The sequence below is a fragment of the Pseudopipra pipra genome, chromosome 3 (genome assembly GCF_036250125.1).
Source record: "Pseudopipra pipra isolate bDixPip1 chromosome 3, bDixPip1.hap1, whole genome shotgun sequence".
Lineage (NCBI taxonomy): Eukaryota > Metazoa > Chordata > Aves > Passeriformes > Pipridae > Pseudopipra > Pseudopipra pipra.
In genome coordinates this window covers 42,154,787-42,182,317 of record NC_087551.1, presented here as the reverse complement: position 1 = coordinate 42,182,317, position 27,531 = coordinate 42,154,787, and the positions used below count along the sequence as shown (strand labels likewise).

The window sequence follows — 27,531 nt, the reverse complement described above, 5'->3', positions numbered from 1 at the left end:
GTGACATGAAAAAAGGTTCCAGCAAAGTTTATTCCAAGAAAAAAGCAGGGACAGCCCAGGGCTGCTGCGCAGCCCCTTAAGTACAGTTTTTGAACACATGTAATGCACACGGATAGGACAGTTCAAACTTTCACACCAGAATTCTTACAGCTAATAGGTGCATTTTCTAAACTCTACTTTCTCACAACAACTTTGCTCTTTCTCAAAACAGCCCAGTTCTTTCCCACAACAGTCCCGAGCACCTGCTCTTATTTTTCTCTCATGTTCATGTTTTTCCCAACCACTCTCATTCAAAACAGGTCCTTGTTCTCATGAGACAGTGCTCCTGTTTTCATGAGACAGTGTTCTCTGTTCCCACGGGACAGCTTCTTCGGGATGCATCAGTATGTTGTCAGGATCAGGGCCTCCATTTTCAGTCCTCTCTTTCAGTCCATCTCAGGGGTATACTTTGATCTGGTCAACATCTATTGCTTCGTCAGTATGTGCCAAGGTGCTGACAGACCCGCTGTCACCCCTGACAGTAGATAGCTTTATTCTACAGATAACCAGAATGTAGAGAAGTTGAACAGTGATTCTGTTGTTGGTTTGCTTGCATATTCAGTGTCAATTCTTTAAAAATAAAGAATTTGATGACAGCTAGCAACTTGTAAGGAGGCCACCAAATTACTGCTTTAGATGGTGCTCTCAGAGGGAGCACGTTTATTTTACTTAAATCTATTTCTAAACAGATACTAATGAAGTAAATGTCTGCTGAAGCTGATGAAGAAACAATAAAAAGCTAACTGTGACTTTTTGTTTTGTTGTAGAGCAACTCCTACCAGAGTTATCCAGCTTCCTACAGCAACTGAGACTATTAATTACGATGTTCAGGCTTTTGGATCCTCTCTGCCTGTTAAGGTTATGGAAGCCCTGAAGAAGGCTGATGGTAAGAATTTATTTTATCTTTTGGTTTTTTAGGAAAATTGATAGGTGAGGGAAGTGTTAACATGCTGTTGATGCCATTTAAATCCTGACTTTACAGTGAAAACTGAAATGTCTGTGCCTTGCTTTGAATCCGTGTTGGTTAAGTAACAATAGCTGTAATAGCACCCATGTGGGTGTGAATGCATGGAAATATCTTTCAGGTGCTGTCTTAACCAATATATTGTGAAATGCAAGGCTGTAAAGAAAGCTAACAGTAGGTTTTTAGATAGATAGGAGGAACCAAATATGTATCTTAAAAATTGCTGAGTGATTTACGAAGCTATTATAATCTGCTCTAAATTGATGGAAATAGCTTCTAGGATTGTCTTGCTTTTCAGTCTCAAAAGTTGAGTGTTTGTCAAATGGATTTTTAAACTACATGTAGTAATTTGATATCTTAATCAAATAGATGGAGATTCTTATATGGAAACTAATTTAATATAAAATATTTCTTATTTTCCAATGAGAAAGAAATTTTACTGCTTTAAAGATTGCTCTGCAGTGTTTTAAAAATCTGAATGTTTTTAAAAAATTATTTTTTTGTGTAGCTGATGACCAGCTGAGTGTTCAGGTGGATGAAAGTGGATGGGCCTGGCTAGTCCATAAAGAGAGGCTGATTATTTGGAAGATTGGTCAGTCTGCAGTAGCTAAGGTAACTGAAAGGTGAAAATGGAAGTCTGTATTTTGTTCTAGCTGAACAAGTTATGCAGTTGTGAGGTTTTGGGGTTTTTTTTAAACAAGATTTCTTTTATAAACCGGAGTTTGTCTGGTTTCCCCCAGAAGCAGCGGGGTTGGTATGAAGTCATGCTAACAGTAAATGAAATTCAAGCTCTTCAGTTTTAATTGTCACCTTGACACTAAGGTTAATTCTTTGTATTTTAGTAGTGTGGCTCTTTTGTCAGATTGTCTTGACAAATCTTATTTTGATAGTTAAAAACTAGTTATATGTTACAGATTGGTTTAGATTATTCTGGGTCTGATTTTCAACTTGTCAAAAAACCCAAAAAAGGTTATTTTCAGAGGTGATGAACATATGTTTAATCTAGATTTCTGAGGTCAAGAATTTTTTCCCCCCCCTCTGGATAATGTTTCTTTCAGCATCATTTCAGTGAATAGCAGTTATAGTCAGAGAAAATCTGTAGCTACAAAATTAGTATCTTTCAATTAGTGCAATATAATTTAATTATATGGGTCCTGCACTTAGAGTAGTGTGTCAGATATATGCATTCTAGTACTTGTAGAGATTTTTCAAGGGATTAAAACTTTTCTGGTTGTTTAACTTCGAGAGGGCGTAGGGGAGGAAGGAGTGTTTCCCCTCTCTATTCTGTTAGTACCTAGTAAGCTTTCTCAAGTGCTTCTAGTTTAATTTTTAATTTTAATTTTTTGCTGCCTTGTTAGAATATTGTATTAAGGAATACAATAATAAGGAACACTATATATATATATATATACACACACTATATGCATATATATAAGGAATACTATAATAAGGAACTTAAATAACTAAAGAAAACCAGTTATATTTGAAAATATACAAATACAAGTAGATGTTTTTTAGCTTTTGTGACAACCTTGCTGAAAATGTCGTGTGACGTTCTTTTGGTTCCGTTACGCAGTATCTGGGCTAGTTGAAATTTAATTTTCAGGAGAGTAAAAAAGTCTAATGGCTTTGTGACAGAGGAACAAATTCTTGCAGTCTCATTTTTATTATGATATCTCTTTCTTTCTTTCCTCCAGTTATCTCTGTGCAAGGAGCTGCAGCTGCCACCCAGTGACTTCCCATGGAGTTCTAGTTTAGCAGCTATATCTTGTCTCAATTCCTCGGGTGAAGCACCTTCCCTGCAGGTGACCAAATTTTAAATTTTAGTTGTTTAAAAGCACCTTTAGAATAACTTTGAATATATACTTTTTTATCAAATACTTATTTGAAAACATTTGGTGGTATGCTATCTATTCAAAAGGTCAGGTTTGATAGTTGGCAGTAAATATTTTTGAAGTAAAGAAAATTCTGTTAGTCCTTTCAAATTACACCATTTACATTTTATAGGATCAGATTAAATAGTAGTTTTTGTAAGGATTACTTGACATGCTTTCATAACAAACAAAATTACTGAAGACTAAGAGGTATTGTGGGAACAAACACAGGGGCAATCAAGTATGCTGTCTAAGCAAGTGCAGTTTAAATGCATGCTGGCTGAAAATATTGTTCAGCAGTGGATTAATTCTGAGTACACACAGATGAGAGGCAAACACCAAAAGAAATTTATAAGGAAGTAATACACCTAAACCAAGATTTTTTTTTTCAAATGTAATTCTACAGCTTGTGAGCTAGACATGGATACTATGATTTTAGAGAGTGATATAGAAATGCTAATGTAGAAAATATTTCACTAAAATGAAAAATATTAAATAATGGGCAGGAATTACAAAGGACAGTGCACTCTGTGGTGTTTTTTAAATTATTATGTTTATTAGCCAACTGCTTTCCTTTATGAAGACCACTGTCTGGTCAAAAATCAGTTAGAAAACTCTGAGGAGCTCAATAACAACTCCCAGCTACAGTTCTTCTATTGTTCTGTGATTTTTATTTATTTTTTTTTTTAAAAACAATAGATTACGTACAATGCTTTTCGTCCAAATCTCTACCTGAACAGTCTCTGGCTTCATGCTTTGAATTTTGCACCTGGGTGAATTCCTGAGTTAGAAGCCTTAATGGTGGCACTCTAGAGGCTTAAGTCTTTATGAAGAGAAAAGCCACCGTGTGATTTGATATTTCACTTAGTGACACTAGAGCAGTTTCTTTGTTAAATTACAGTCTGCATTTTAAGTCTTCTATAGTAGCTTGTAACTCTTGGCATCTGAAATTCCTCACAGGCTGTCTTCTGCCTTGCATCTGTAAGTTTTGCTTGCATTTCAGTAGCAGATCCTGAATCAGAAAAAAGAACCAGTAGAAAATACTCTTATTAGCAAAATAAGCGAGTATAACATTCCCCGGATGAATTAAGTTATGCTGCATAATCTCTTTGTGATTCAGTTCCAGATTTGTCAGTGTGCATCCATTTGTATTTACTACTTTTTTGTTTGTCACCCACAGTCTTGATATGTAATACAACATATTTTAGTTAAAGCTGCAATCTGATTATTATTGTCTTGCATGTTCTGTTAATTTTTTTTTTCACTTCCAGTCTCTGGCAATAATGGTTGCTACCAGCGAAGGTTCTGTGCGCTACTGGCCCAATCTTGCACATGAAGGTTCCTATACAGACACTTTTACAGACTTTGGAGGCTCTTTGTGCAGTTTCCTGACAGCAGTAAAGGTAATAATAAACAGTATGATTTATATTAAAATACTTGGTTTATTCCTAATCTAAAAACAGAAGAGCATGCTCCATGTTACCAGTCCTAAATCTGCAATAAATGTTGCAGATTTTTTTTTGTTGTTTTTCATTGCTAGATTCCAAGGATTATGTGAGATATTGGTTCTTGTTTTTAACTGAAATTGCGTTTCATGGATAAAAATATCGTACAAAGCTAAGAAAATGAGTCTCTGCCAGTGCTGAGTACTAGTCAGATGTTTGTCTTTTTCTTGACATAAATGGATGGAAGTCTTGCTATGCAGTTCACTTACATTAGTGTCCTCTAGGATAAGATGCTATTGAATAAAAAAGAAAAGGTTACGGTGTGTTTAGTAATGCTTTGAGTTTTAAATGATCACGTGGAAGTTCAGTGTTATTTAATAATAATTAATCATGGGAATGTTAAATGTAGCAATACCTGTGAGAAAGGGATTAAGTATATTTTATTCTAATATTTTTTCAAAAAATACATTTTAAAATTTAAAAAGTATACTGTAAACTGTGTGCTGCACTGATTCAAACATGGAGAAAAATGAGGAAAATTTGTTTAAGCTGCCTTTTTTGTGAAAAATGCTTCTTTTTCTTTGTTAACTCTAAAGTACTAAGGATGCCTTGTATCTTGTTCTTGTTTAGTGTTTACCCTTATGAGCTGACATAAAGATTATTAACTGAAAGTAGAATTTTTTCAGGAATGTGATTTTTATTTTTTTAATGTAGTTGCTTTTTCTTTTTGTTAGGGAGGAAGCTTTATTTTATCATCTTCCAGAGGTCAACTAGTCCGGTTGATACCTGATAGTTCTGGCAAGATTCAACAGCATGCCCTGCCACACGGTCAGGGTGTGTTTTCTGGAATTGGTAGAAAGGTTTCTTCTCTTCTGGGTATATTGTCTCCTGGAAATGATGCTCTGGTAAGCTTGAAAAACATTCATCTGTTTTAATTTCTCTTTGTAATTTCTAGCTTCAGTGTTTAAGAAAGAAAAAGAAAAGATTTTGTAAGGGTGTATGATGACCAAAAAAGGTAAGACTCAGCTCATTTATGTTGCTTATATTTCTTTGGAATTTGAAAGACAGAAACCAAATAAATCTATATGCTTTGTAAAGGTGATTGCTGACTTGCTCTTTAAGTCCGAATTAAAGGAGACTTTGAAATAATAATACTTCTCGGGTATATACTTGGGGTGTATGCCATGATTCTGAGTCCTGCCCTTTTTAGTGGTAGCTTCATTACAACTTGAAGAAACTAACAATAACCTGTAATTCTACTTTTCTGATTTAGAGTTGGCAAGGGTTGATTGTCGCGTTGAGTTTTGTCAATGAACTCCTCAGAAGCTGGCAGAAAATAGGAGAAATGTACTTACTATGGATGTTGTTATATCTATAAAATAAGACTTCTCTTGGAAGTTATCATAATACTCATCTTGGTTGTAGCTTGTGTACATTGGCCAAGGAAGTGATTTTTTTTTTTTGTGGACTGAGAGTGGTTTAGATTATTGTATCCAAATATTAAGGCTTTGCTTTAACCATTTTAGCTTTTTTTTTTTTTAAATACAGATTTCCAGTGTTCTTTGGGATAGAGAGAGATCAAGCTTTTATATGCTAACAAGTTCAAATCTAAACAAATGGGAGATTGATGATTCATCAGAACGTTATATTCTCAGCTGGGATATCAGCAGGATCCTGAAAGAACATATTACAGATGCAATTTGGGTAAGAGCCAGCTCACCTGGAAGGGATTTGTGTGGTTTTTTAATTAATTAAGCCTGTTTACATATCATTAAAAGACAGATGTATTGGTTTTTTAGGGATCTGAAAGTAACTATGAAGATATCAAAGGAGGAGTAAATATACAATACATGGATTTGCAACAGAATCGGTAAGGAAGCACACTTGCATCTGGTAAGACCTACTTTAATGAGATGAATCTGTTTTCTTGCAAAAATTTCATGTAAGTAATTGCAATTTAATTTTACTGGAGTGGCACTGTTCATAAAATAAGCCGACTAGGTTTTTATCCTATACTTCATGCCATCATTGTCTTTTTAGCATTACAGATTCTTTACCTGATAGTAATTGCATTCCTCTTTTTAGTGTCATTTTATCAGGTTTGGGTATTTGTTTTGTCTTGATATTACAAAGTTAACAAATAAGCAACTGTAACTTGTTCCAGCAAATGCAGAGAATTCAGTCTCTATTGTATTTAATTTATTCACATAAAATTACCACTGCCTTTCTTCAGTTTTTTACTGCAATATGAACACTGTTAATTAATAGCTTGGAAGAACAAATAGTATAATTTTTCTTTCTAAAAAGCCTACAAGACTGGAAGATATTTAGTTTAGATTGTGCTTAGATATCTTTTTTTTGAGTGGTAGAGTCTTAGCAAGTAAAATATATAGTAATAATTTCTCAATGCTGTTATTTATATCTGTTGTTGAATAGTTATGGGCTGGTCATACTTGCTGCAGCATGGCATCCTGGAGATCGTCCATGTCTTGTCTACTACACTCTGATAACAGTAGAAGATAAAGGCTACCAGATGTCTGATGATGTCGTCGTGGAAGTCACACAGTATAATCCATCTTTTCAGGTAAGCTAATGAAGGCTCTGATACTGAGCTAAGAAAGGACAGTGTTTCAGAGTATTCCTGTACATAAATTATCTGACAGATTTTTGTCTAAAGGAAAATAAATGTCTCTTGGAAGTATGTGTTCATAATACTCTGAGGAAAATGTGTACCAGCATCTCTTTAAGTTTAATACTGTATGTCAAGTTTAAGCTTTGCATTTTAAAGTATAAGATTAAAAAAGCACCAAAAATAAAAGTCTAAATATATGACTCCTACTAATTTATCCTAATTTTTGTCCTGTCTGTGAAAGTTTCTACAGACTACTTTTGTGGTATGCTCTTGAAATCCATTTAGAACAGATCTCAGACTGTTGAGACTCTTGTCTCAGGACAAGGAATTAAGAGACCTGTGTTTTGATCCATGCTAGGCAGCTGGCTTGCTGGGAGGGGAGGGCATGTTGCTTGTCTGTAGAGTACATTGGTTGTGCTGTGTCTTCTGGAAGCATAAACTTGGGCATTGCCTTTCTTTGGTAAACGTCTTCCACTCTTCCCCCTCTCCCAGCTGCTTGTAATGGCATCGTAAAACTCTTTAAGATGGAAGGAGAATGTGAAAGCTGTAGAATAATTGATCTGTTTACTTATCTCTCTGTGTGAAATTAGCAAGAATATACTATATGGAAGGAAAAAACCCCTCAGGATCTAAAGTTTTAGGGGAAAAAAGGTGATTTTGTTAGGGGGTTTAAGTTATAAGTTGCATCGATATCTCATTGTTAAAAATGAAAACAAATTCAGGCAACTTGGATCAGCATTTAAAATTTTAGGTGTTTGTTTTAAGATATTGATTATGTATGTGATATTGTTCATATTTAACACTTTCAGTCAGAAGATGAAGTGTTGTGCTGTCTGGTAGTCCCAGATTATTTCAGCCATGCTGCTTACCTTTATAAGGAAGACGAAGTGTTTGCTTGTTCCACTGGAACTGGAAGAATTTCTTTACCACAGGAGAAAATCATATTTGGCATACAAGGTAACTTGCTAGGGAGGGGGATCACGTTTTGCTGATACCTTCCAACTGAATATTTTTCCAGTATTTATATTTCTCAGAGAGCAATATCGTATTTATGGTCCTTTATTAAGTGTTTCAAGTTGGGAATTTCCCTTGAATGTATGGAGAAAGTGCTGATGTGACATCCAGTATTGTTACTCTACGTGTTTCAAATGAAAATGAAGGTAGATTCCCATTCTTGGTATATTAAAGGGTGAGAAGGTTGTTTATGGGACTTTTACTTCCCACCCCCCCCAATATTCACTGTGAGGGGTTTATTTTTTTCCTTGAAGTTAACTTTGTGTAGAGGCTCAGCCTAAAATTCATACTAGGTGTCTGTATCAGATGTCTCTAAGTGTGTCATCCTTGACCTTCAAAGGTGTTTTCAAGTAGGACAGGCACATCGGTCCCTACATAGAATTTGAATTTTTTTTTTAATTTTTTTTTTTTTTTTTAACATTTGCAGTATCTGAAAGTCATATTCAGTAGCAAATAGTTCCACAATTTCTATGTCAGGTGCAATTGTCAGTTGCTGTTCGTTGATGACAAAAGTTAATAATTGCATGTGAAACTTTTTTACATGTTTTTTCTTAATTAAAGTGTTGTTTATATGCTTGCTTTTCTTTTTCCTCTTCTCATCTTAGGAGATAGCATTTTAGGAGCAGGTTCTTGTAATAGCCTCCCCATCTTCTTTGCCAAAAAAAGTGGACTTCTTGCTATCTTATCTAGAGAAAATATTTCTGTGCTTCCTGAAGACCTTGAAGATGCCCTGTCCTCTTCTATTGCTGGACCAAGAAGTGAGGTAATGGTTATTTACTTGACTGGTTGAAAACAGCATAGAAATAAAATGTTTTTCTGTCACCTTTTAATTTTCACTGTGGAAATCCTGACTTGTTTGAGTTTCAAAGGTTTTTTTAAAATAGAAACTCAAACACTTGTAATGAAGGCAGTTTCGAAACCCAAGAATTTTTACATCTGCCAGCTTGGATAACTTTTTTGTTTTCCTTTGTTTTGAAGTTGAAACTTCTATGAAATTTATATTTTTTTCACATAGGTGTATTACTGTCTGTCGCTAGGCCTGAGAGAACACTAATGCAGAGACTCAGACCATGTTCTCCCTTTTTGATCAGAATGGTTTCTTCAGTCTTTTGTGTCTGTTCCTTTGTGTATATGAGAGACTTTTTTCTTATCATGCTTGGGAGGCTAAGCTGAGAAGGGCTACGTAGTGGCTAAATATTGTTTATTCCCTGTTTTATATATATATTAACATAATCTTATTAAAAAGTTATGACAGTGTTTTTATTGATGTTTTGTGCAATATGCATTTATTAAGCTCTTGCTTACAACAGATTAAAATGTATGTGGAATTTGTTGCCAAGTTGTCCCTGGAGTGAGAGGGGAAAACAGAGAAGTTGTTACAGTACAAATTAGAGAATATTTGTATGGGGTAATAGCGAGCTTCAATCCTTATTCCAATTAAATCACATTTAAAATCATACTAGTTATTATTAACTAGCATTTTAATGGAAGACTTTGGTGTGATTGCTCAGATGGAACTGTATTTCTTTTAATGAACTAATCTCTAGTTAGGTTTGTCTGCACTTAGACTGTTGTTGTGGATGACAGTACCTTTTAAATTCTGTCAGAAATGGTGGGTTTGAATGTCAAAATAATTATCATAAAAAATCTGACTGGTGGAATACATTGGTGAAAGTTTCTTTGCAATTGGTGAGAATGTTGGTCAAACCTCCGTGTGACTTTCATTGTAATGTATCTTGGAGGCTTATATTTGACTTAAACACAATTGCTTCCAGGTGGAAGCAGTTTCATTTATTTATTTATTTATTTGAATCTGTGTTGTTACTACTTAGAAAAATTGTTTTCATTTCATAATGAAAATTAATATTTGTCTTTCAGCTGAAGTTTTTACTTTGTATTTTCAGAGTCCTGCATTTGACAGCACCAGTAGGCTAGAAGTTATAGCTCAAGAAGATAAGACTAAATTACTGAAAGCTGCTTTTCTACAGTACTGCAGGTAGAAATTGCACTTGGCCTTTGAGATTATTTTTTTTTGCTATTTTTGAAGGTGCTCTGATACTTTAGTAGGTTATCTTGGTAAAGAAAGTCTTGTGCTATTTTAATTATAGCTGTTTTAGTGACACACATCTTCATTAGGAAAATGTTAAATACATCTTGTGGTCTAGTGAAGAAGTGATACGTGCTAGAAAGGAGCAGACTTCTCTAATTGCAATGACTTTTCACTTATTCTGTGTAAATTCTATTGGTACATTAATGCCAGTGAAACAACTTTCAACTTTGCATTTTGAGTTCTTTATTCTTTAGTAAGTGGTGTTTTCTTGTTAAAAAACTTTCCTTTTTATCCTCATTTTTTATTCATGTAGCTGTTTTCAGTAATACTTTTGAAGTTGCTTATTTACTTATTTATGTGGCCATGAAGATTAAGCATGGCAGACTTTGTGCAGGATGATATTTCTTTGGATTGAATGATATGAGGAGTGGAAGGAAATACACTGTCGAACTATCCTGATTAAAGCAATTGGACTGTGGGGAGGCATGCAATGCCTCTGAAAGGTTTGATGTTGGGGTGAGTCGTGTGAACAGAGGAGGAAAGGAGAGAGAAGAAGATAAAGGGATCTGTAAACTTAGATTAATTATATTTAGAGGGAATTTTTTCAATATATGCTTATTAAAAAAGCCAAAACAAACAACCCACAAACCCTCTTAGGACTAATTTCCTTAAAGAGTCTTAAAACTTGGAAAGAACAGATTAAAGATAACAGGAGGTAGGAGTGCTTTTGAAATAAAGGTAATGTGAAATAAGAGATAATGAAGGGGATTAGGCACATAGAACAGAGGATACCAATACAAGATCTGAAAGCAGGCACAGAATTTAGACGAAATCCATGTGTATTGAGAAGTGTCATTAAAAGTGCTGCTGAAGATGGCTGTTGGTGACTGGAGTAGCTAAGGCCTGAGAACCTTTCAGACATAAAGGCTGATGTCATTGAGGATGTGAACAAGGGGGTTGGAAACAGAAGACATTGGGAGGTAAGTAAGGAAAACAGTGTGATACAGTATGAAAGTTTAACGTTATTTTGATTAAAGTCTGGATTAGAATTATAAAACTAGAAGAAAATAATAATTTTATGTGTTTAGTATTTATTCTGATTTTTTTTCCAAAAAAAACAGTATGGTAAAATGAGTGGAGCAATCTCCTACAGAACAGATGTAGCAATGGCCTGTCCAGATGGCCAGTGAGTTGATGCAGAGCAAATAATGGAAGGTTGTGCAGTCAGTGGAAACGTTAAGTCCACCAGCTGTGTGGTGAGCACAGGCAGCTTTACAGACCTGGTGATCTTTATAGGGGATGGGAAGTTCTGTGGAAAGAGCAAGTTGACCTTTTTGATGGCACATCATGGTTTGAAGGAGGTAATAAAGTACCATATAATTTCCTTAGAAACACATGTCCTGTAGGGTGGTAAAGAAGAGACTTTCTTCTTTAGTAGAAGATTCAGTATATTCCAGTTTTTAATAGTATTCTGTGCTTTAGTTTACCTTTGTGTGATTTCTGGATGCACTGCTGTTTTTTGGTTTTTTTATTTCAAGACACCTTGGTTATGTAAGTGTTTAAACTGAAAGTTTCCTTAAAAATATAAGTATTGCCAATATTGGAATCACAATATCCCTTCCCAGTCAGAACACTTCAATTTGTTAGTCACAAAATCAAATCTGTGGGGTTCTTTGTGTATATTGCATACTTCTTACATTCTTCAGTACAACTTCAAATCTAGGAGGTTTAAGATTTGGATGCTTCTCGCTCTTTTACTTATTGACGTGAATAAAACAGGATTATTTGAAATTACAGAAAATAAAAATAACGCATTATATTTGCTGAAGCATTTTTACAAGCTGCACTCTATTGCCATTAGTGGGAGGGATTATGTGTCCTCTTGAGAGAATTTTAAAGCAAGCAGTAGAAATTTCATGACTTCGCTACCGGAGACATCCAGACTTACCTCTGTATGGCGAGTCTTTTCTCTTAAATAGTAATAATGGGAACAGTAGAATAAAATGTGACTCGAAACACTTCCTGGCTTGTGCTTTTTTGTTTTATAGGTCATGTAGTCTACTTGCTTTAAAAGAATTCGAATACCTTTTATCTATAGACTCAGAATGAGTGCAAAAAATGCTTGATGTTTATAATCTAAAGCACTTCACAAAAAGCCTATTAGAAAATCCTGAGGGGCTCTTTCTACTATAATCCTGTCTAATGATTTTATTTCACATACTTTGTGTTTCATTTATTTCAGGAAAGATATAGTCAATGCACAAAGCATGGTAGTTGAGGTCTTTCCAAGTAATGCGGATCTGGAATCTGATACTGAACTGGATAGGGCAGTGACTCAAATCAGTGTGGACTTAATGGATGACTACCCTGCCTCTGATCCAAGATGGGCTGAATCTCTACCTGAAGGTAACTGCAGTGTGTTGTTCTGGAGGTTTTCCTTTGTCTTTTTTTTTTTTTTCCTGAAATAACATCTCCAATGTTGCAGATAAAATTATAATTTAAACTTTGCAAAAAAGGCATAGGTGTCCCTTGCCCTCTGCCACCACTAGGTACATTTCCAGAAAGGCTTAAAGATGCATCTTATGAGACTACCAGATAAACTTGCAGTCTAGTGTGGTTAGTTCTTGACTTCATATAGTAAACACGAACAGCAAGGAAAACGTGTTTCTGAGAAGGGTACTTTGTGCAGAGAACAGGTGGTCTCACTTCAGTGTTTCCGTGCTTCCTCGTATGGTTTTAAATTATTTTCAAAAAAATAGATGTGTTAAGAGGAAGAACTTATTTGTTCATTCTTAGCCTTTTGTCAGTGTGACTGCACAGCTTCTGCTCGGCATGGATCCTGGGTAGAGTGAGCTCGTATCGCTCTGGGACAGTGGTATTTATGTCTGCCTGAAAGAGGACTAGAGAAATTAATTTAGGAGTATTTGTTTGTAGGGAATTGGCTATAGAACACGGCTTGCCTAGGCCGTGAGAAAATCTGAGATAGCAGAGCTACAGTGTCTTTGTGCCTGCTAGTTGGCTGGTAAACAGGTCGTTGTGATTAGCAAAACAAAAAGCAACTGAAAGCCACCTGTGTCAACAAAGGAAGGGAGTGAGAGACGGAATCAACATCTAAGTGTCAACAAAGGGAGAGAGTAAGGGATGAGATCAACATTTAAGGAGAACCAATAATGAGCTTAGCTTTTGCAATATGTATGAACTAATTATAAAGCATATATTAAGCTGTTAGCAATGATCAATAAACGAAGCTTGCTGATTCTCATATTGAGGGTCTCATTCTTCCCTCGTCACGACATTTGTTGTACATAAAGATTTAAAAGGATTAAAGCAGACATGCTTTTATCAAGAAACTTGTTTGTTCATGCTTCCTTCTCTCTTACAAATAGTGTTCATTTGTAAGTGGCCCCATCACCTCTGGGCAGTAGTTGCCATTTACAGAGCAGAGGCTTAGTTTGAAAATTCATGTAAATAGTTACAGTTGGATGATGCTTCCTGCTCTTGTTTCTGCATTGCAACCAGTTAGAATTTGTCATGCATCATATCCTTGGTATTTTCTGAATCAACTTTATTTTAAATTTGGCAGCTTATCTGTGTTTATTCCTGGCTAAAGCCAGAAGTGAAAATTGATGGCTTCTTGGAAACAGTCTTGCTAATTTTGCTCATAGTGATAGTTCTTCCAAGTTTTTTATCTTGATATTCCAAGCACACTTAGAATATACAAAAATTCTGGATGCAAGGTCAATTAGATCTGAATGCCTATTAACACTTTAGTTTCTAGTAGCTGTGGTCTAGGGCATAGTAAATTTAGCACTAGCTACTCCACAGTGAAGATAAAAATTTGAATCTGAATCTTACTAAATCTAGAGTAAGCTGGTGAGGTTCTATTTTAACAGCATAATTAATTGAGTACTTAAGAATAGTACTGATCTAAAGATACTTTATTTCTTCTAAAAACTTTACTTCAGCTGTATGTAAATATGTATAGATGTATATATAGATAGAGTTGAAAAAACACAAATAGCATGGTAAGCAGTCTATAAACGTATGTGCTTATACTTTAAAAAGTACCAGTGTGGTAACGCTGTAAAAATTTATAGAAATAACTTTATCTCAGAGGCAAAAAACATAGTTACCCAGAAATTAAGATACCAAGTGCTCTAAGATTTTTCTCTTTTTAGAAGCAGCTGGTTTCAGCAACACATCTCTCATTCTCCTTCATCAGCTAGAGGATAAGACAAAAGCACATTCCTTTTTCATTGAGTTTCTTCATCAGGTAATTTCTACTGTTCTTTTGGTATCAGCACACAGAGATTATTTCTTTGTCTTAAAGTAGTTCATCTAGAACGCTGTTTGAAGTGCATGTGGTGTTTTGTTGTTTGGTTTTTTTTAATGAAAGGTTGGTGTATTTGAACGTCTGGGCAGTTTTCCAGTGCGAGGGATGCCGATGGCAACTCGACTTCTGCTCTGTGAGCACGCAGAGAAACTGGCAGCAGCTATTGTTCTCAAGAATCACCACTCCAGGCTGCCCGATCTAGTGAATGCTGCTATACTGATCGCATTAAACAAAAGGGAGTGTGATGTTCCACCGAGTCTTACCCCTGCTGATGTGTTCTTTAGAGAGGTAAGAAACCTGTCATTTCTGAATTATTGTATAGCACTGCATGTAGTAAATGCAGCAGTGCTTTAATGTATACTTTGAAACTTTTCTCTGTAAAAATCAATTCAGTTTTACACAATTACCCTTTAAATTGGAATGGTGTGGTAGTACTTCCCTTGCTTTAGTGCATGTACTTTATTTTGTCTGCAACTGAAACATAAATTCTGACAAATTTCATATAGCAGAAGTAAAGTTGTTTTAATTTCCAACTACCCAACATGGATAAGTAAGGAAAAAGACAAGTGAAATTCTCTGACACATAAGGAGATGTATGCCAAGTTATAATTTTTAAGGAGTGGACTGAAGAGTATGAAGCTTTCCAGTTAGAGCTGCTTTCATGAGCTGTCCTTTGATGGAATTGTATCAATTTAGTCTCTCATAATTTTTGTCCTCTCTAACATTAGTCAAGCTAAGCTAGCTCTCAGTTTATGCTGTGTTCCAGTCGAGCGCTCTGTCTTTATATCTTTTTTCCTTCTTGAGAAGAACTATGCACAAAACATTTATTCTTAGGAAGTTTTTTCCTGTTGAGGACAGTAGTTGCTAATGGAGAAAAATAAATATGAAAGAAAATAGAAATAATAGTTTAATGCTATCAAGTATACTTTATCTAACAGAGATTCTGCTGCCAAATATTTCAGAAGATGATGGAGGGATACGTTTAATGAAAGTCTATGGAGTTGCCTTCAAAAAATGAGGATTTTTTTTTTTTCCTTCCAGATTTAAGTCCAGAAGGAAGGCATTTTTTGTAGTCTTAAGTATTGTATGAGACATAAGCTAGTGATTTCATTATCCACTAGAGTAGTTATACTTTATAATATTTTTGGCTATTTATGTGGTTTCTACTAATATGTTTGTTTTTCAATACAGCTCTTAACTTGGCTTTCAGATATCAGCTGATAATGGACATGTTTGTATTCAGTGCAATTTTTCCTTCTGTCTTTAAGGTGTCCCAGATAGATTCCATCTTTGAATGCTTATTAGAAGAGGAGGAGCAAATCCTGAAAGACATGCCTATGGAATCAATTGAGTGGGCCCAGATAGTTGTAAATGTGAACAACATCATCAAGGTATAGAACTGCATTAACCAATATGCTTGTGGGAGGGGAAGATAAACACTGAGTAACACAGAACAAGCTGAATGCAGCCCATCTAAGTTACTGACATGAGAACAAAAGTGAATGCGCTTTTCACGTATCCAATTATATTAGGAAGTAAAAGATAGCCTTGTGCAGAATTAGCAGCATTCATTTTCCTCCTGAGCTACAGTTGAAAAGAATTTGAGAAGTTGCATCTTTATTGGAAGTTGTGAAATCATGAATATGTAGCAAAAAGTGAAGATCTTGTGCTTGAGCACTGAGGTTTCTTGCATAGGTGAGGAAGTACAGAAAGTACTCACCTTGAATGTTGTGTGCAGTTTTGGGCACCGCAGTATAAGAAAGATATTAAGCTCTTAGAGAGCGTGCAAGGGAGGGCAACAAAGATGCTGAAGGGCCTTGAGGGGAAGCTGTATGAGGAGCAGCTGAGGTCAATTGGTCTGTTCAGCCTGGGGAAGAGGAGACTGAAGGGAGACCTCATTGCAGTTACAACTTCCTTGCGAGGGGAAGAGGAGGCGCAGGCACTGATCTCCTCTCTATGGTGACCAGTGACAGGACCCAAGGGAATGGCCTGAGATTGTGTCAGGGAAGGTTTAGGCTGGATGTTAGAAAAAGGTTCTTGACCCAGAGGATGGTTGGGCACTGGAAAAGGCTTCTTAGGGAAGTGGTCACAGCACCAAGCCTGACAGAGTTCCAGAAATGTTTGGATGATACCTTCAGGCACATGGTGTGACTTGGGGATGGTCCTGTGCAGGGCCAGGAGCTGGACTCAATGATCCTTATGGATCCCTTCCAACTCAGGATATTCTGTGATTCTGTAGAAAGAATGGGGATTTTAAAAGAACATCTCAGAATTATAAAAGACAACACCGTTTATGGTCTGTGTATATGGAGGTAGACTTTAAAATACTTACATCCTTGCCTTTAAATAGGACATGCTACAAGCTGCCTGTCAGTATCGTCAGTCTAGAGCCTCTTCATATAAAACAGGAGAGCTTCCAGAAAGAGAACCTGAATATATTCCATGGACAGGTGAGAAATTATTATTACAATTTTTTTAATTATCAAAAAAGCTAACCAAAAAGCTGTTTTTGTAAGTTTCAGAACACATGAATTTCAGTCTGAATTTTAAACTTCCTGTTAAAAGCTACTACAGGGTTGTCAGTAAGGATAAGAGAAGCTAAAGTTTTAATTTAGGGAATGAAATGTAATGAATCAATGAACACTTATTTTGTCCAGTATTGATGATAACTTTTTAAAACTTGCATTAGAAATTTGACTACAAAACTACAAGTTTGGGAAACAAAACTGATTTTATAATTCTTATAATTATTTTTTTATGCATTGGTTCTGATTGGCAGCCCTGTGGGATACATAACATTAAAATAAATCATAAAATGTGATCTGTAACTGTTTTAAAAGGACTGATGGTTCTCCATTTCCCTAAGTGTATTTTGTTTTGATAGTTGAATAACAGGAAAACTATCAGAACAAGTGTTTGCAGAAGAAAGCATTTTCCAGTTGGTGGTTAAGCTTCCTTGTGGCCTATATGTCTAAAACACACTTGTTTAGTGCTTCCAGGATAAAAATCTTTTGAATAGCAGGACCCATGCAACTATTCTGGTCTTATGTTGTGATGACTACACCGAAGTATTTAAATCCGGTTGAAAAAAGTTTCCTTTTCCTTCTGTGTATTCTCTTACTTTGCTTAGAGTTCATGCAATTGATTCTTTTCTTCTGGAAAAAGAGCTAGTATTGATACTTGACAGCATAGATCTGTGTAGTTCGGAGGCGGTTTTTTTGTTTACCACATCTTGGCCCAATTTAACATATAAAGGTAGATGGGAGTAGATGTTTTTTGGGGTATTGCTTTGATTTTTAAAATTTAAACATTTATTAGCTTTTTTCCTTCTATTTTTTTTTTAATTATAAATGCTAATGTTTTTCTTACACTTCAGGGTAGATTGCTGTGGTGCTAGGGTTGTTGTTTTAATGTTCACCGTGTTGTGTTCCCAAGCATCCAGTGGCGTTCGTGCAGCAGTAACGCGTCAGCACGGAATCATCCTGAAGGTGGTGTATCCCCAGGTGGACAGTAACCTCCGCAGCGTTGTGGCTGAGCAGCTGGTGGCACTACTGGATTGTTTCCTGGATGGCTACATCTCTCAGCTCAAGTCTGTGGATCGCCTGGCTGATCAGGAGCGATACAGCAATCTGGAAATGGAATATGTCCAGAAAAGATCGGAGCTCTTGTCTCCTCTCCGTAAGTGCTGTCTGTTTTCTTTAATGCAAGGATTAAATGGTCCGTTCAGTGAGGAAATGACACAAGTCTGATAGAGTAAATGGCCTCTGTGTATGAGTTCTATTTGTTCTACACATTTGCTTTCAGAGTGTAAGTGACTGTTTTTATGATTTAATGAGATATTTACAAAATAAAAACAGATTGCAGGATTGCATCCAGGACTGCATCCACTGCAGTATAAGAGGCCTCTTATTAGACCTGTTGCTGCTTTGAATTTTTTTTTTCCTCTGTTAACTTGTTGTATTTTTCTGGAAGGATTTTATCATGTGTTGCTTGGATGAAAATAGTCTATAAATGGATTTTGAAATGTTTATATTGTTGCAAGCTGAGATAAACTTATATGCCTGAAAGCTTGTTTAGTGTTTTTCAGGGAAAAGTTACTTTTGGAATCTTGATTATTTAATAATCATATCCATTGTTTAATATGTTGAATGTTATGAAGTCTTTATTGAATAAGTGACAGAAAAGCTCCCTTTTTAAGTAGAATTAACTTGGAGTAAATACATTTTAATTTTTATAGACTAAAACACATTATATGAGTGTAAGAATCTAATAATCATTCTTGAGCATCCTTAAGAAAAGTTTAAATTCTTATTCTCCATTTTATTGACATTCATGGGCTCTGTTAGCTTATAATACATTTTGTATCATGATGTTAAATCTAAGGCTTATATTTCCTTGCAAACAAAATCGAGTATTCTTCTAACTCTTACCTATTTAACTGAACCAAAAGGAAGGATTCTAAGTAATATCTTTTTAATACAAGCCCAGCAGTCTTTATTTGTTTTGTTCTTTATCAAAAGCCTTTACCTGCTGTTTCTTCACTTTGTGTAATTAAGTGGCTGTTATTACAGATATTAAGTCATGGGTGGGATCCCCTCTCCCAGTACAAAGAGATGATGCTAAGTTTCAAAGAAAATGGAATATATATATACTGACCATTTAGTATTCCTTTTGTTCCTCTTGTATTGTGGGACAGAGGTGGTAGGTATTGAGCTTGCCTGTGCACAGGAGATGGATGCAGTAGGGGAATGTTTCTTTGGGAATGTGTAAGTATCTCCTCAATGTGAACACTTGAAACCTGTTTTTGCTTTTCTGGTTTCTGCCCTGGGTCATTCTCTTACAGACAAGAGCTGAGCGTGTCTGGTATAATTTCTTTTTCTTGGTTCCTTAGTTTCCCTGGGACAGTACCAGATGGCAGCTGCTTTAGCAGAGAAGTACTGCGACTTTGATATCCTGGTGCAGATGTGCGAGCAGACAGACAACCAGGCCAGATTACAACGTTACATGACTCAGTTTGCAGATCAGGTAAGTCTTTTTTTCTGTTTCCTTTAGATAGTGTTTTATAGTAAGTTTGCACCTGAAATGTTGCAAAATTTATTGTTTGTTTTTTTTGGGGGGGGCGGGGTCTGTGGTTTTTTTAAGCATATGTATTTACATATACATATAGGGGTAATGTGGAAAATTGAAGTCAATGTTCACTGTTAAATATTCAATGGAGTATTTTACCCTGAGACTGCAGAGCAAGTCAGCAGAAATACGGGTACCAACTGCATGGGTAGTGGCTTTTGTGGGACCTTTTTAGTGCCTCAAACACATAAACTCTTAACGTTTTTCAGCATTTTATGACTTCTCAGAGATGCTGTTGTTTTATTTAACTAATGCAATATAAATTTAAGGATAATTTCCAGAAAAGAAGATTGTTTAATGTATAAACAGAGAAGTAGTTAATGTATAAATATAATGTTTAAAAAGCAGTCAAGTAGGAAGGTAGGGTGTTGTTTTAAGATTTCTTTCATTGTCTTGCAATGTACTTGTTGGACAACTTTTCCAATGTCTGTTAAAATCTAGTGTAAAATCTTACAAGTGTGCTGAAATATGGGAAAGCTTAAGGAAAAGGCAGTAGGGATTACTTGAAGTGATGGGACTGGTACAAAAGGTTCTTAATTTGAGAATTGGTGAGATCGATTTGTTTAGATTTCCACAACAACTGCTGTCTACATGTTTTCTAAAAAAGACAGTACAGAAAGGTTGTTTTAATAAGAAAATACAAAAGTAGCAGTAATGGACAGAAGTTATAGCAAACTTTTTCAACAGTGAGGCTTAAATATTTAGAGTGACTGCCAAAGGGGATAAATTATCTTTTTTTTTTCCCTTTTCACATACTTTATTTTAAAGGGGAGATTTAAGACTTCCTGAAAAAAGATTAGTGTGGTTAATGGATAGACTATCAGACTGAAGGCCTCTTCAAACTTAATTTTTTAAATGTAGCATTATTCTAAAATTATCCTGAAAAGACTAAATTAAATCTCAAACATAAATCCTGATTAGTTATTTCATGTTGAAGTTTTTGAAGATAAAGCAGGGTGTTTTTAAAAAAAAAAGTTTTTTAACAATGCCTGAGGGAGTAAGATTGTAGGTTCACTTGGAGATAGGAGGTAATGTTTCAAAAACATTGACAGTGGACGTAAATTTATTTATGAAAGGAAATAATAAAATGGAGTTTTCAGGGGGGCAAAGGAACAAGTATAAAAATGAAACTAGAATTGTGATTGATGTGATACCTGTTTCTGTTCTTTTGTGTTAATGTGAAGAATTTACATTTGGTATTTCCTTTGCTTCCATTGAAGGATTCTGTGTTGATCAGCATCTATTGCAGAGTAGCTTATGAATTCTTTAAACACTAGTTCTATCAGGGCTCTTATGTTTTTTCATCACCACTGTATTTTCTGTTGTGTGTCTGGTTTTATCAAGCAGGTTCTTACTACTTTCTGTCCAATTGTATTTTATAAAGCATTATACATATATATATAAATGTAACTTAAAAAGTGTTCATATTCCTTTTATTTTCAGAATTTTTCAGATTTCCTGTTTCGCTGGTATCTAGAAAAAGGAAAACGAGGGAAGCTGTTATCTCAGCCTATTGCTCAGCATGGACAGCTGGCCAGTTTCTTGCAAGCTCATGAACATCTGAGCTGGTTACATGAAATCAATAGTCAGGATTTGCAAAAGGTAGGGTTTCTTAAATACAAGCAAACTGAAATATCACGTGTCAAACAGGTCAAATACATATTCATGTAGGCAAGTTATCTAGTTATGACTCTTCATCATGAAAAGACAGCTTATCTACATGAGTTTGGGGAGAGATGACACAGATAGTTAATGGAGTACCAAAACCCTTCCTTCAGGAACCATCTATTATATCATCTAAGCCACTGCACCATGTAGTGGAAGTTAGGCATGCTCATCCCTTGTTGGTGGCTAGTATTTTTTACCAAGGAAGTTTGGTTTGGCTGCATGGTCACTACTTCAGTGGAATTGGGGTTTTACAGTGAATATCAATAGCATTATAGAATTATCTGTTGAGGGAAAAACTGAAACTTCTGTTTCAAGACTAATTTCTTTAAGCCAGCAAATTTGAAGGTGTCACAAAAGTAAAAAAGCTATTGATTAATCACTTACATGCATAGTTTAAAAGTACTTTTTAATAGCAAATGTGCATGTGAATAGATTAATGTGACATTGTTTTAAACGTGATCCTTTGTTGCCTTCTAAGCTGTCCAGTTATTCTTCCTCTTTTTGCTGGTCAGTCTTTCCTTCCCTCTGCTAGACTTATGAATGTATTTCACTTTAGCAATTAAACTATTTCAAAACAAAAATGGTTTCTTTCAATCCACCTGCACATTTAAGCATGCAAAGCATGGAAATGTTTATCCCACTGCAAATTGTAAGTTGATAATGCCATATGTCCCTTAAACAAACAAAACACCCCCTCCCAAAACCCAGCCAAAACCAAAAAAAAAAACCACCTCCAAGAATATTGTAATACTCTATTTGTATCGATGGAGATTTTCTGAGTTACAGGAAAGCACTATGAAGAGGGGGCAGGGATTCTAAAATATACAACTAGTTCAGTCTATAGATATTTTATTTCTGAGTAAGTGCTCAGAAACTTTGTTCTCTTGTCTGATAAACAAATAAATTCTTGCCTATCTATTTGTTTACTGCACCAGTTATATATATATAATTCTATTTTTTCAGATTCCCAAATTAGCAGATAAGTCAATCTGCATGCAAAAGTGTTCTGTCAAAGCGTATTTGCCTGGCTTTTATTGCAAAGCCTTAAATTAGATCCTTAAATTAGATCCCAGAGATGCAATAGATGAAGTTGCAATTTATCCTTTGATCATAAGGTAGTTTTCCTTGATCAATACTGAAAGGATTTTTTTTCAGTACTATTGGAGGGGAGAGACCTATGTCTCTTCCTGAAGAGTATAATGCAACTTTATTATGCAAACGGTACAACTTTTAAAAATAAAGGTTATAGTATGTATATAGTTATATTTATAATAATAAATACCTGTGAGACTGCTGTTCAGATAAAATCCTTGTCTGTTAACCTTCTGATCTTAATTTATAAAACTGATTTACAGCATCTTTATTAATTTTAGGCTCACAGAACATTGCAGACTTTAGCAAATATGGAGACAAGATATTTTGCAAAGAAGAAAACACTTCTTGGCTTGAGCAAATTAGCTGCATTAGCGTCTGACTTTTCAGAAGACATACTGCAAGAGAAAATAGAAGGTGAGAAATAAAAAGGACGAGGTAAAGAACAGACTTAAGTTATTGAATTAGAATCACGTTAATTTTTCAGATTGTTAATTTGTTACGTTCAGGGCTCTAACAATGTGGGTAGGGATAAATGGGCTGATGATTTTGCTCATTTTAGGAAGCACAAGGAAGACAGCATGAGGCAGTCACCTCAGTATTCACTGTCACCTACGAGTTAGGACTACAAGAATGGGAAATTTGTACCTTTCACTTTTTCTGATAACATGTAAAATATTGGCATCAATAGCAACTTACATAGTACTTTGAGAAATTAGACAGTTCTGAAGTGACTGAAACTTGTAAACCAGTCACGCTGAATATATTTTCATGAATCTCCATTTTATATCTCAGATGCAAGGTAAAAATTATTTAATTTCTGTTTATTGAATGGCATTCAACTTCGAATTCTTCTCAAGTCCTGAGGCTCATAGTCTGTACAAGGAAATATAGTAACTGTGTTGTATTGCAATAATGAACCTGCAAATACATACAGTTGTGATCAAGAAGTGCTTTCTCAGCATCTTGATCTCTGTATCTAGAAAAATTACCATGACAGTGCTTCATGGTGCTCTAACTGAACAGATGTAAATGGGAAAATTAGGAATACCTATTCTGCTTCAAAATGCAACAATTTCACTGCTCTGCTATTCCTATCCCTTTGGAAAATAGTTTGTGCAGGACATGTGCTGTGAATTTGTGAAAAGGCACCTCTGCAGTACTAGTTAAAGGATTCTGGCCACCAGGGGGAAGCTTTGGAATATGACTTGAAGTTACTGCTCAAGCTTACTTCTATTTAGCTGTGTATTTATCTATCTGTGTTATGTACAGTTCTTAAATCCTGTTTAAAAAGCCTTGTAATAATTATGTTAACTAAGTAGGCTCTACAAATTATTTTTAGCTCGTAATAGTAATAATAATGTATTATCTACCCTTTAAGTTATAGCATTAGATGAAATCTTGAAGTTTAAATTTATTTATTCATCACTTTGAAAATGCCTCTGCAGATGTGAAGAATCTCATCTTTAAATAGGAAAACTGTAGAAAAACAAGAAAATCAAAGCTTTATTTCAATAGGCTAGTGGACTCAAGATTTCTTCTGGACTTTACTCTGCTGCACATTTCTGTGTGGTACATGATACAGTTTTTAAAACTGAAGGTCTTTGTGTATCAGTTTCCTATTGATAATGTAAGAATAATTATTCCTGCCACATTTTGCTTATTCCTTTAAACAGATAAAATGCTCCTTAGAGTTATTTTCCGCTTTCTGCTGTGCAGTGGAATTGAGTGGGATTGGGCGAGGTTCTTATAGTGTGGCTGATGCTATTCCATTTTGATTGTCTCAGCCTAATAAGTTTCTGGCCCTGAAGCAGATCATGCTGGCAAATATAAAACAAATCAAAAATTGAACAGTTCATGAGATGGAACAAGTCCATGTCACATGTCTTCAGCCAAAAGGTAGTTCTTAAAAATTGCAGCCAACTTGCTTTCCTGCACAGTACAACAGCTTCCATCCAATCCTATGTATTCCTTTCACAGTTTTGGGAAAAAAGTAGTTATCCGTCTTCACTACACTGGGAACATGAGTGGAAAGTAAAAACTAGTTCACCAGGATGGCAGTATTGAAGTGGAAGTGTTTCTCTGCTTCGGGAATGTAGCTTAGCGTCCAAACAGAATGCTTCATAACAAACACTTGTAGACTTTAATAATATTGGGAGTTGACAGTTGCTATTATGCTGCAGAATTTATTATTACATCTTAATAACATGAAACATTCATTTCCTTAAATGACAAGAAATAGCAGAGCAGGAGCGCTTTTTGTTACATCAGGAGACACTTCCCGAACAATTACTGGCAGAGAAACAGCTGAACCTCAATGATATGCCAGTGTTGTCTGCATCTCAGCTCATTGATGTAAGTATCTAATGTTTACTTCATTACACAGGTAAAGTTCCAGTATGTTTCCTGCCTCTGTTGATAAAATAAACGAGAAGATCATAACTGCCTTTATCCCTCATATGACTTGCTAAGCACCTAAAGATCCAATGTATGAATTATTTTAACTTTGCTTAGTTTCTGCCAGCACCAAACTTCAGAATTCTGGTTTTTAGTTCAAATTTCTTTTTGTTGAATGTGTGCTTTAGAGTGCTGCTACAAGAAAAAGCAAATCAAATCAGTGCTGGAAGTTGATTTATTGGTCTAAGGCAGGTTTTAGAGGTGAGACAGTTTCTACCTTCATTTACATTTTCAATAGGGAAGAACTTGGAAGGCAGAACAAACAGAGAATTCTATGTTAGTGAAGAAGGATGCCGCAAAATAGAAAAAGGAAGGACTAGATGCAGGAAGAGGCTTTTGGTCACCTGTTTCAAAGAGGCACCTGAACTGTTTCTACTTCTGTTTTCTTTTACAAAAATCTAACCCATAATGAAACAACATGAACTGCTCCAGTGCTGGGATCACTAATAATGCTGACTTCTTTTCCGCACCCCTTTCTGGTGATAGTCTTTAACCAGTAGCCTTACTGTTTCTGCCTTGTTGGCCACATACTTTTAGCATCCAGTGATGCGCACAAAAAGTATTCCATGAATAAAAGCAATACATTAAAAGAAAATCAGGTCCTGTCTGGGTGTCGGTTTTGCAACTCCTTATTTTTCTGTAATCCTGTGGAAAATCCAAAGCATGCTTGTTTACATTCTCCTCATTGTCTTAGAACAGTGCTTACAGCAGATTGTGAAGTCATTACCTCTGTCTTTAAATGAGGCTATCTGTGGAACTGGGGAAGAGTAGGTAGTGTCACTCATGACTTGGCAATCGCTGACACCATGACAGTTTTCTTTCTGAATTCTCTCTGTTGTCAAACCAATGTTCATACTTGCTGCTTGCAACTCAAGAATGAAATTTGCAAAGTGTGAATTAAAAGAGTGTTAGTGTTAATTTTCCTTTGAAGTACTAATTTAGAATCGGAGTTTGTGAAATACTGATAGCAAACCTGTTGTTTTTAAAAGGAGAAAGGCAGCAAATGTGCATAAGTACTGCTTTGAGCTTGATTACCAAAATAATTCTGAGAGCTTATTTGTGGAGCTGAGCTCTGGCTACAATAGTCCAGGAATGTTACAGCCTTAAATGGCATTTAAATTTGAAACCTAGCAGCCTTATATCCAATATCGTTTTTCCACAGACCATTGTCATGTAGGTGGAATGCTGCTCTAAAACCTTAAATATATTCCTTGGTATAAAAATACTTGCAGTTGAATCAAGACATATTTTCATGAGAGGGTCATGTAAATGGAAAATACATGGTGGTCTTCCCACAGTGAGTTGTCTGTGATACCGGTTACATTAGTTTGTAGGCTAAAAATAGTTCTCCATGTTAATCTCTCGTATCATAGATGTACATATGTGATGAGAACAGAAGAGCCAATGAATATGACTTCAAGAAAGCACTTGATCTGCTGGAATATATTGATGAGGTAAGAAAACTTTTTGAGGGATTTCTAACCTAGAGACTTATTTATTATTATTAAGTTAGGATGGTGCACCTGTAGTTAAATAACATACTAGCTTAGTGTATGGTAATTAAAACAACCCCCGGTGTATTTTCTCAGTTTGTTTTTAAGTCACTGGAGACTTAATGCCAAATGTGGTTTAGATGATTTAAGAAAAATGACACTCTTCATCTTCACTTCCCATTTATAGTCTATAGTTTCTTTCTTAGGGCCTTGCTTCCCTACAGGCTGTCTCCAAATGGGACAAAGATTGTCTGTTTTTAGTAGTTTAGGTCTTGCGTCTTCCCTCTTGGCAATTTCGCTGATTGTCATGAGGTAATGTGGGATAGTCACCAGCTTTTTAACATGTAAATAACATTGAACCACGGATTTGCTGTCTGCTTTTTTTCCCAACTATTTTTTTTGCATCTAAGTAAGATAAATGTCACTCTAAACCCATGAGATTTCAAAATTATTTTTTTTACAGATATTTAAGTTTGTAACAATTTGTGTAGAACTATTCAGCACAAATTGGAGATGGTGGTTTAGAGTCTAAAAACCATCTGTTTTCCTGTTTTCCCTGCTTTTACCTTACAAAAGTGTAGCATAAAGTTGAGACCCACCCTTTGGCTTCCAGGCTTTAAAATTCAAGTGTTCATGGTTTCCCTTATGGGGGGAATTTAAAGTAGATGTGATGCTTCAGGACATCAAGAGCTGGAAAAAACCATATGGTTGTTTTTCTGACATTATATTTCAAAAGGGACTTGACAACAATTACCCTGAAGTTTCTGTGCAGTGAAGGGGATGCCTTTCCAGATCAAGTGTATATCTTTGAAGTCATTTACTGTTATATTCATAAAACCTATATTCTAATGTGGACACTAATGCACGCTAGTTAGCTTGGCTATGCTGGAAAAAGAGCCATGACTTCAGTTGCCATTTAGCACGTCGTAAAATAAAACTTGTCTGGAATACAATATTTTACAAACTGATGTTTTAAAATATGCCCTTTTTAAAATCGAGTTAGTTGGACTTCAGCAGTCAAGTGTGATATGGAAAGTCAGAGCCGTGATTTCAGATAGAAACAGTGTTTGGTGTTTCAACAGTCCGATCAGATCATCTTTTTAGCATGTGTTAAAAACTATGTTCGGTGATTGAAGGGTCTAAGTCATTGGTGTAATCTGTGTGACAAAGTGATTATTTCTTTTGTAACAAACCTTAAAATTTTAATTTGCCTGTTTTTTTTCTCCTTATATGAATTGAAGGAAGAGGAAGTGGATGTAAATGATCTTAAACTTAAAATTCTCTGTAAGGCTCTCCAAAGAGATGGGTAAGTATGCATATAAGATACTGGGAGTATTTGTGAC

At 35.5% G+C, this 27,531-nt stretch overlaps 1 protein-coding gene across 1 annotated transcript in view; it reads left to right on the top strand.

Moving 5' to 3' along the window:
- Positions 1 to 27,531, top strand: part of NUP133 (nucleoporin 133) — a 33,335-nt gene that overhangs the window by 1,982 nt on the left and 3,822 nt on the right. Inside the window, exons 2-24 of the mRNA XM_064648829.1 lie at positions 807 to 925; positions 1,512 to 1,615; positions 2,701 to 2,808; positions 4,149 to 4,280; positions 5,057 to 5,227; positions 5,871 to 6,026; positions 6,122 to 6,192; positions 6,759 to 6,906; positions 7,764 to 7,911; positions 8,574 to 8,731; positions 9,873 to 9,964; positions 12,261 to 12,424; positions 14,197 to 14,291; positions 14,415 to 14,639; positions 15,620 to 15,742; positions 16,702 to 16,801; positions 17,787 to 18,029; positions 19,243 to 19,376; positions 20,922 to 21,080; positions 22,520 to 22,655; positions 24,475 to 24,593; positions 26,069 to 26,149; positions 27,430 to 27,494. Of these exons, the coding sequence (XP_064504899.1) occupies positions 807 to 925; positions 1,512 to 1,615; positions 2,701 to 2,808; positions 4,149 to 4,280; positions 5,057 to 5,227; positions 5,871 to 6,026; positions 6,122 to 6,192; positions 6,759 to 6,906; positions 7,764 to 7,911; positions 8,574 to 8,731; positions 9,873 to 9,964; positions 12,261 to 12,424; positions 14,197 to 14,291; positions 14,415 to 14,639; positions 15,620 to 15,742; positions 16,702 to 16,801; positions 17,787 to 18,029; positions 19,243 to 19,376; positions 20,922 to 21,080; positions 22,520 to 22,655; positions 24,475 to 24,593; positions 26,069 to 26,149; positions 27,430 to 27,494 (3,051 nt within the window). The remainder of the gene's footprint in view (positions 1 to 806; positions 926 to 1,511; positions 1,616 to 2,700; positions 2,809 to 4,148; positions 4,281 to 5,056; positions 5,228 to 5,870; positions 6,027 to 6,121; positions 6,193 to 6,758; positions 6,907 to 7,763; positions 7,912 to 8,573; positions 8,732 to 9,872; positions 9,965 to 12,260; positions 12,425 to 14,196; positions 14,292 to 14,414; positions 14,640 to 15,619; positions 15,743 to 16,701; positions 16,802 to 17,786; positions 18,030 to 19,242; positions 19,377 to 20,921; positions 21,081 to 22,519; positions 22,656 to 24,474; positions 24,594 to 26,068; positions 26,150 to 27,429; positions 27,495 to 27,531) is intronic.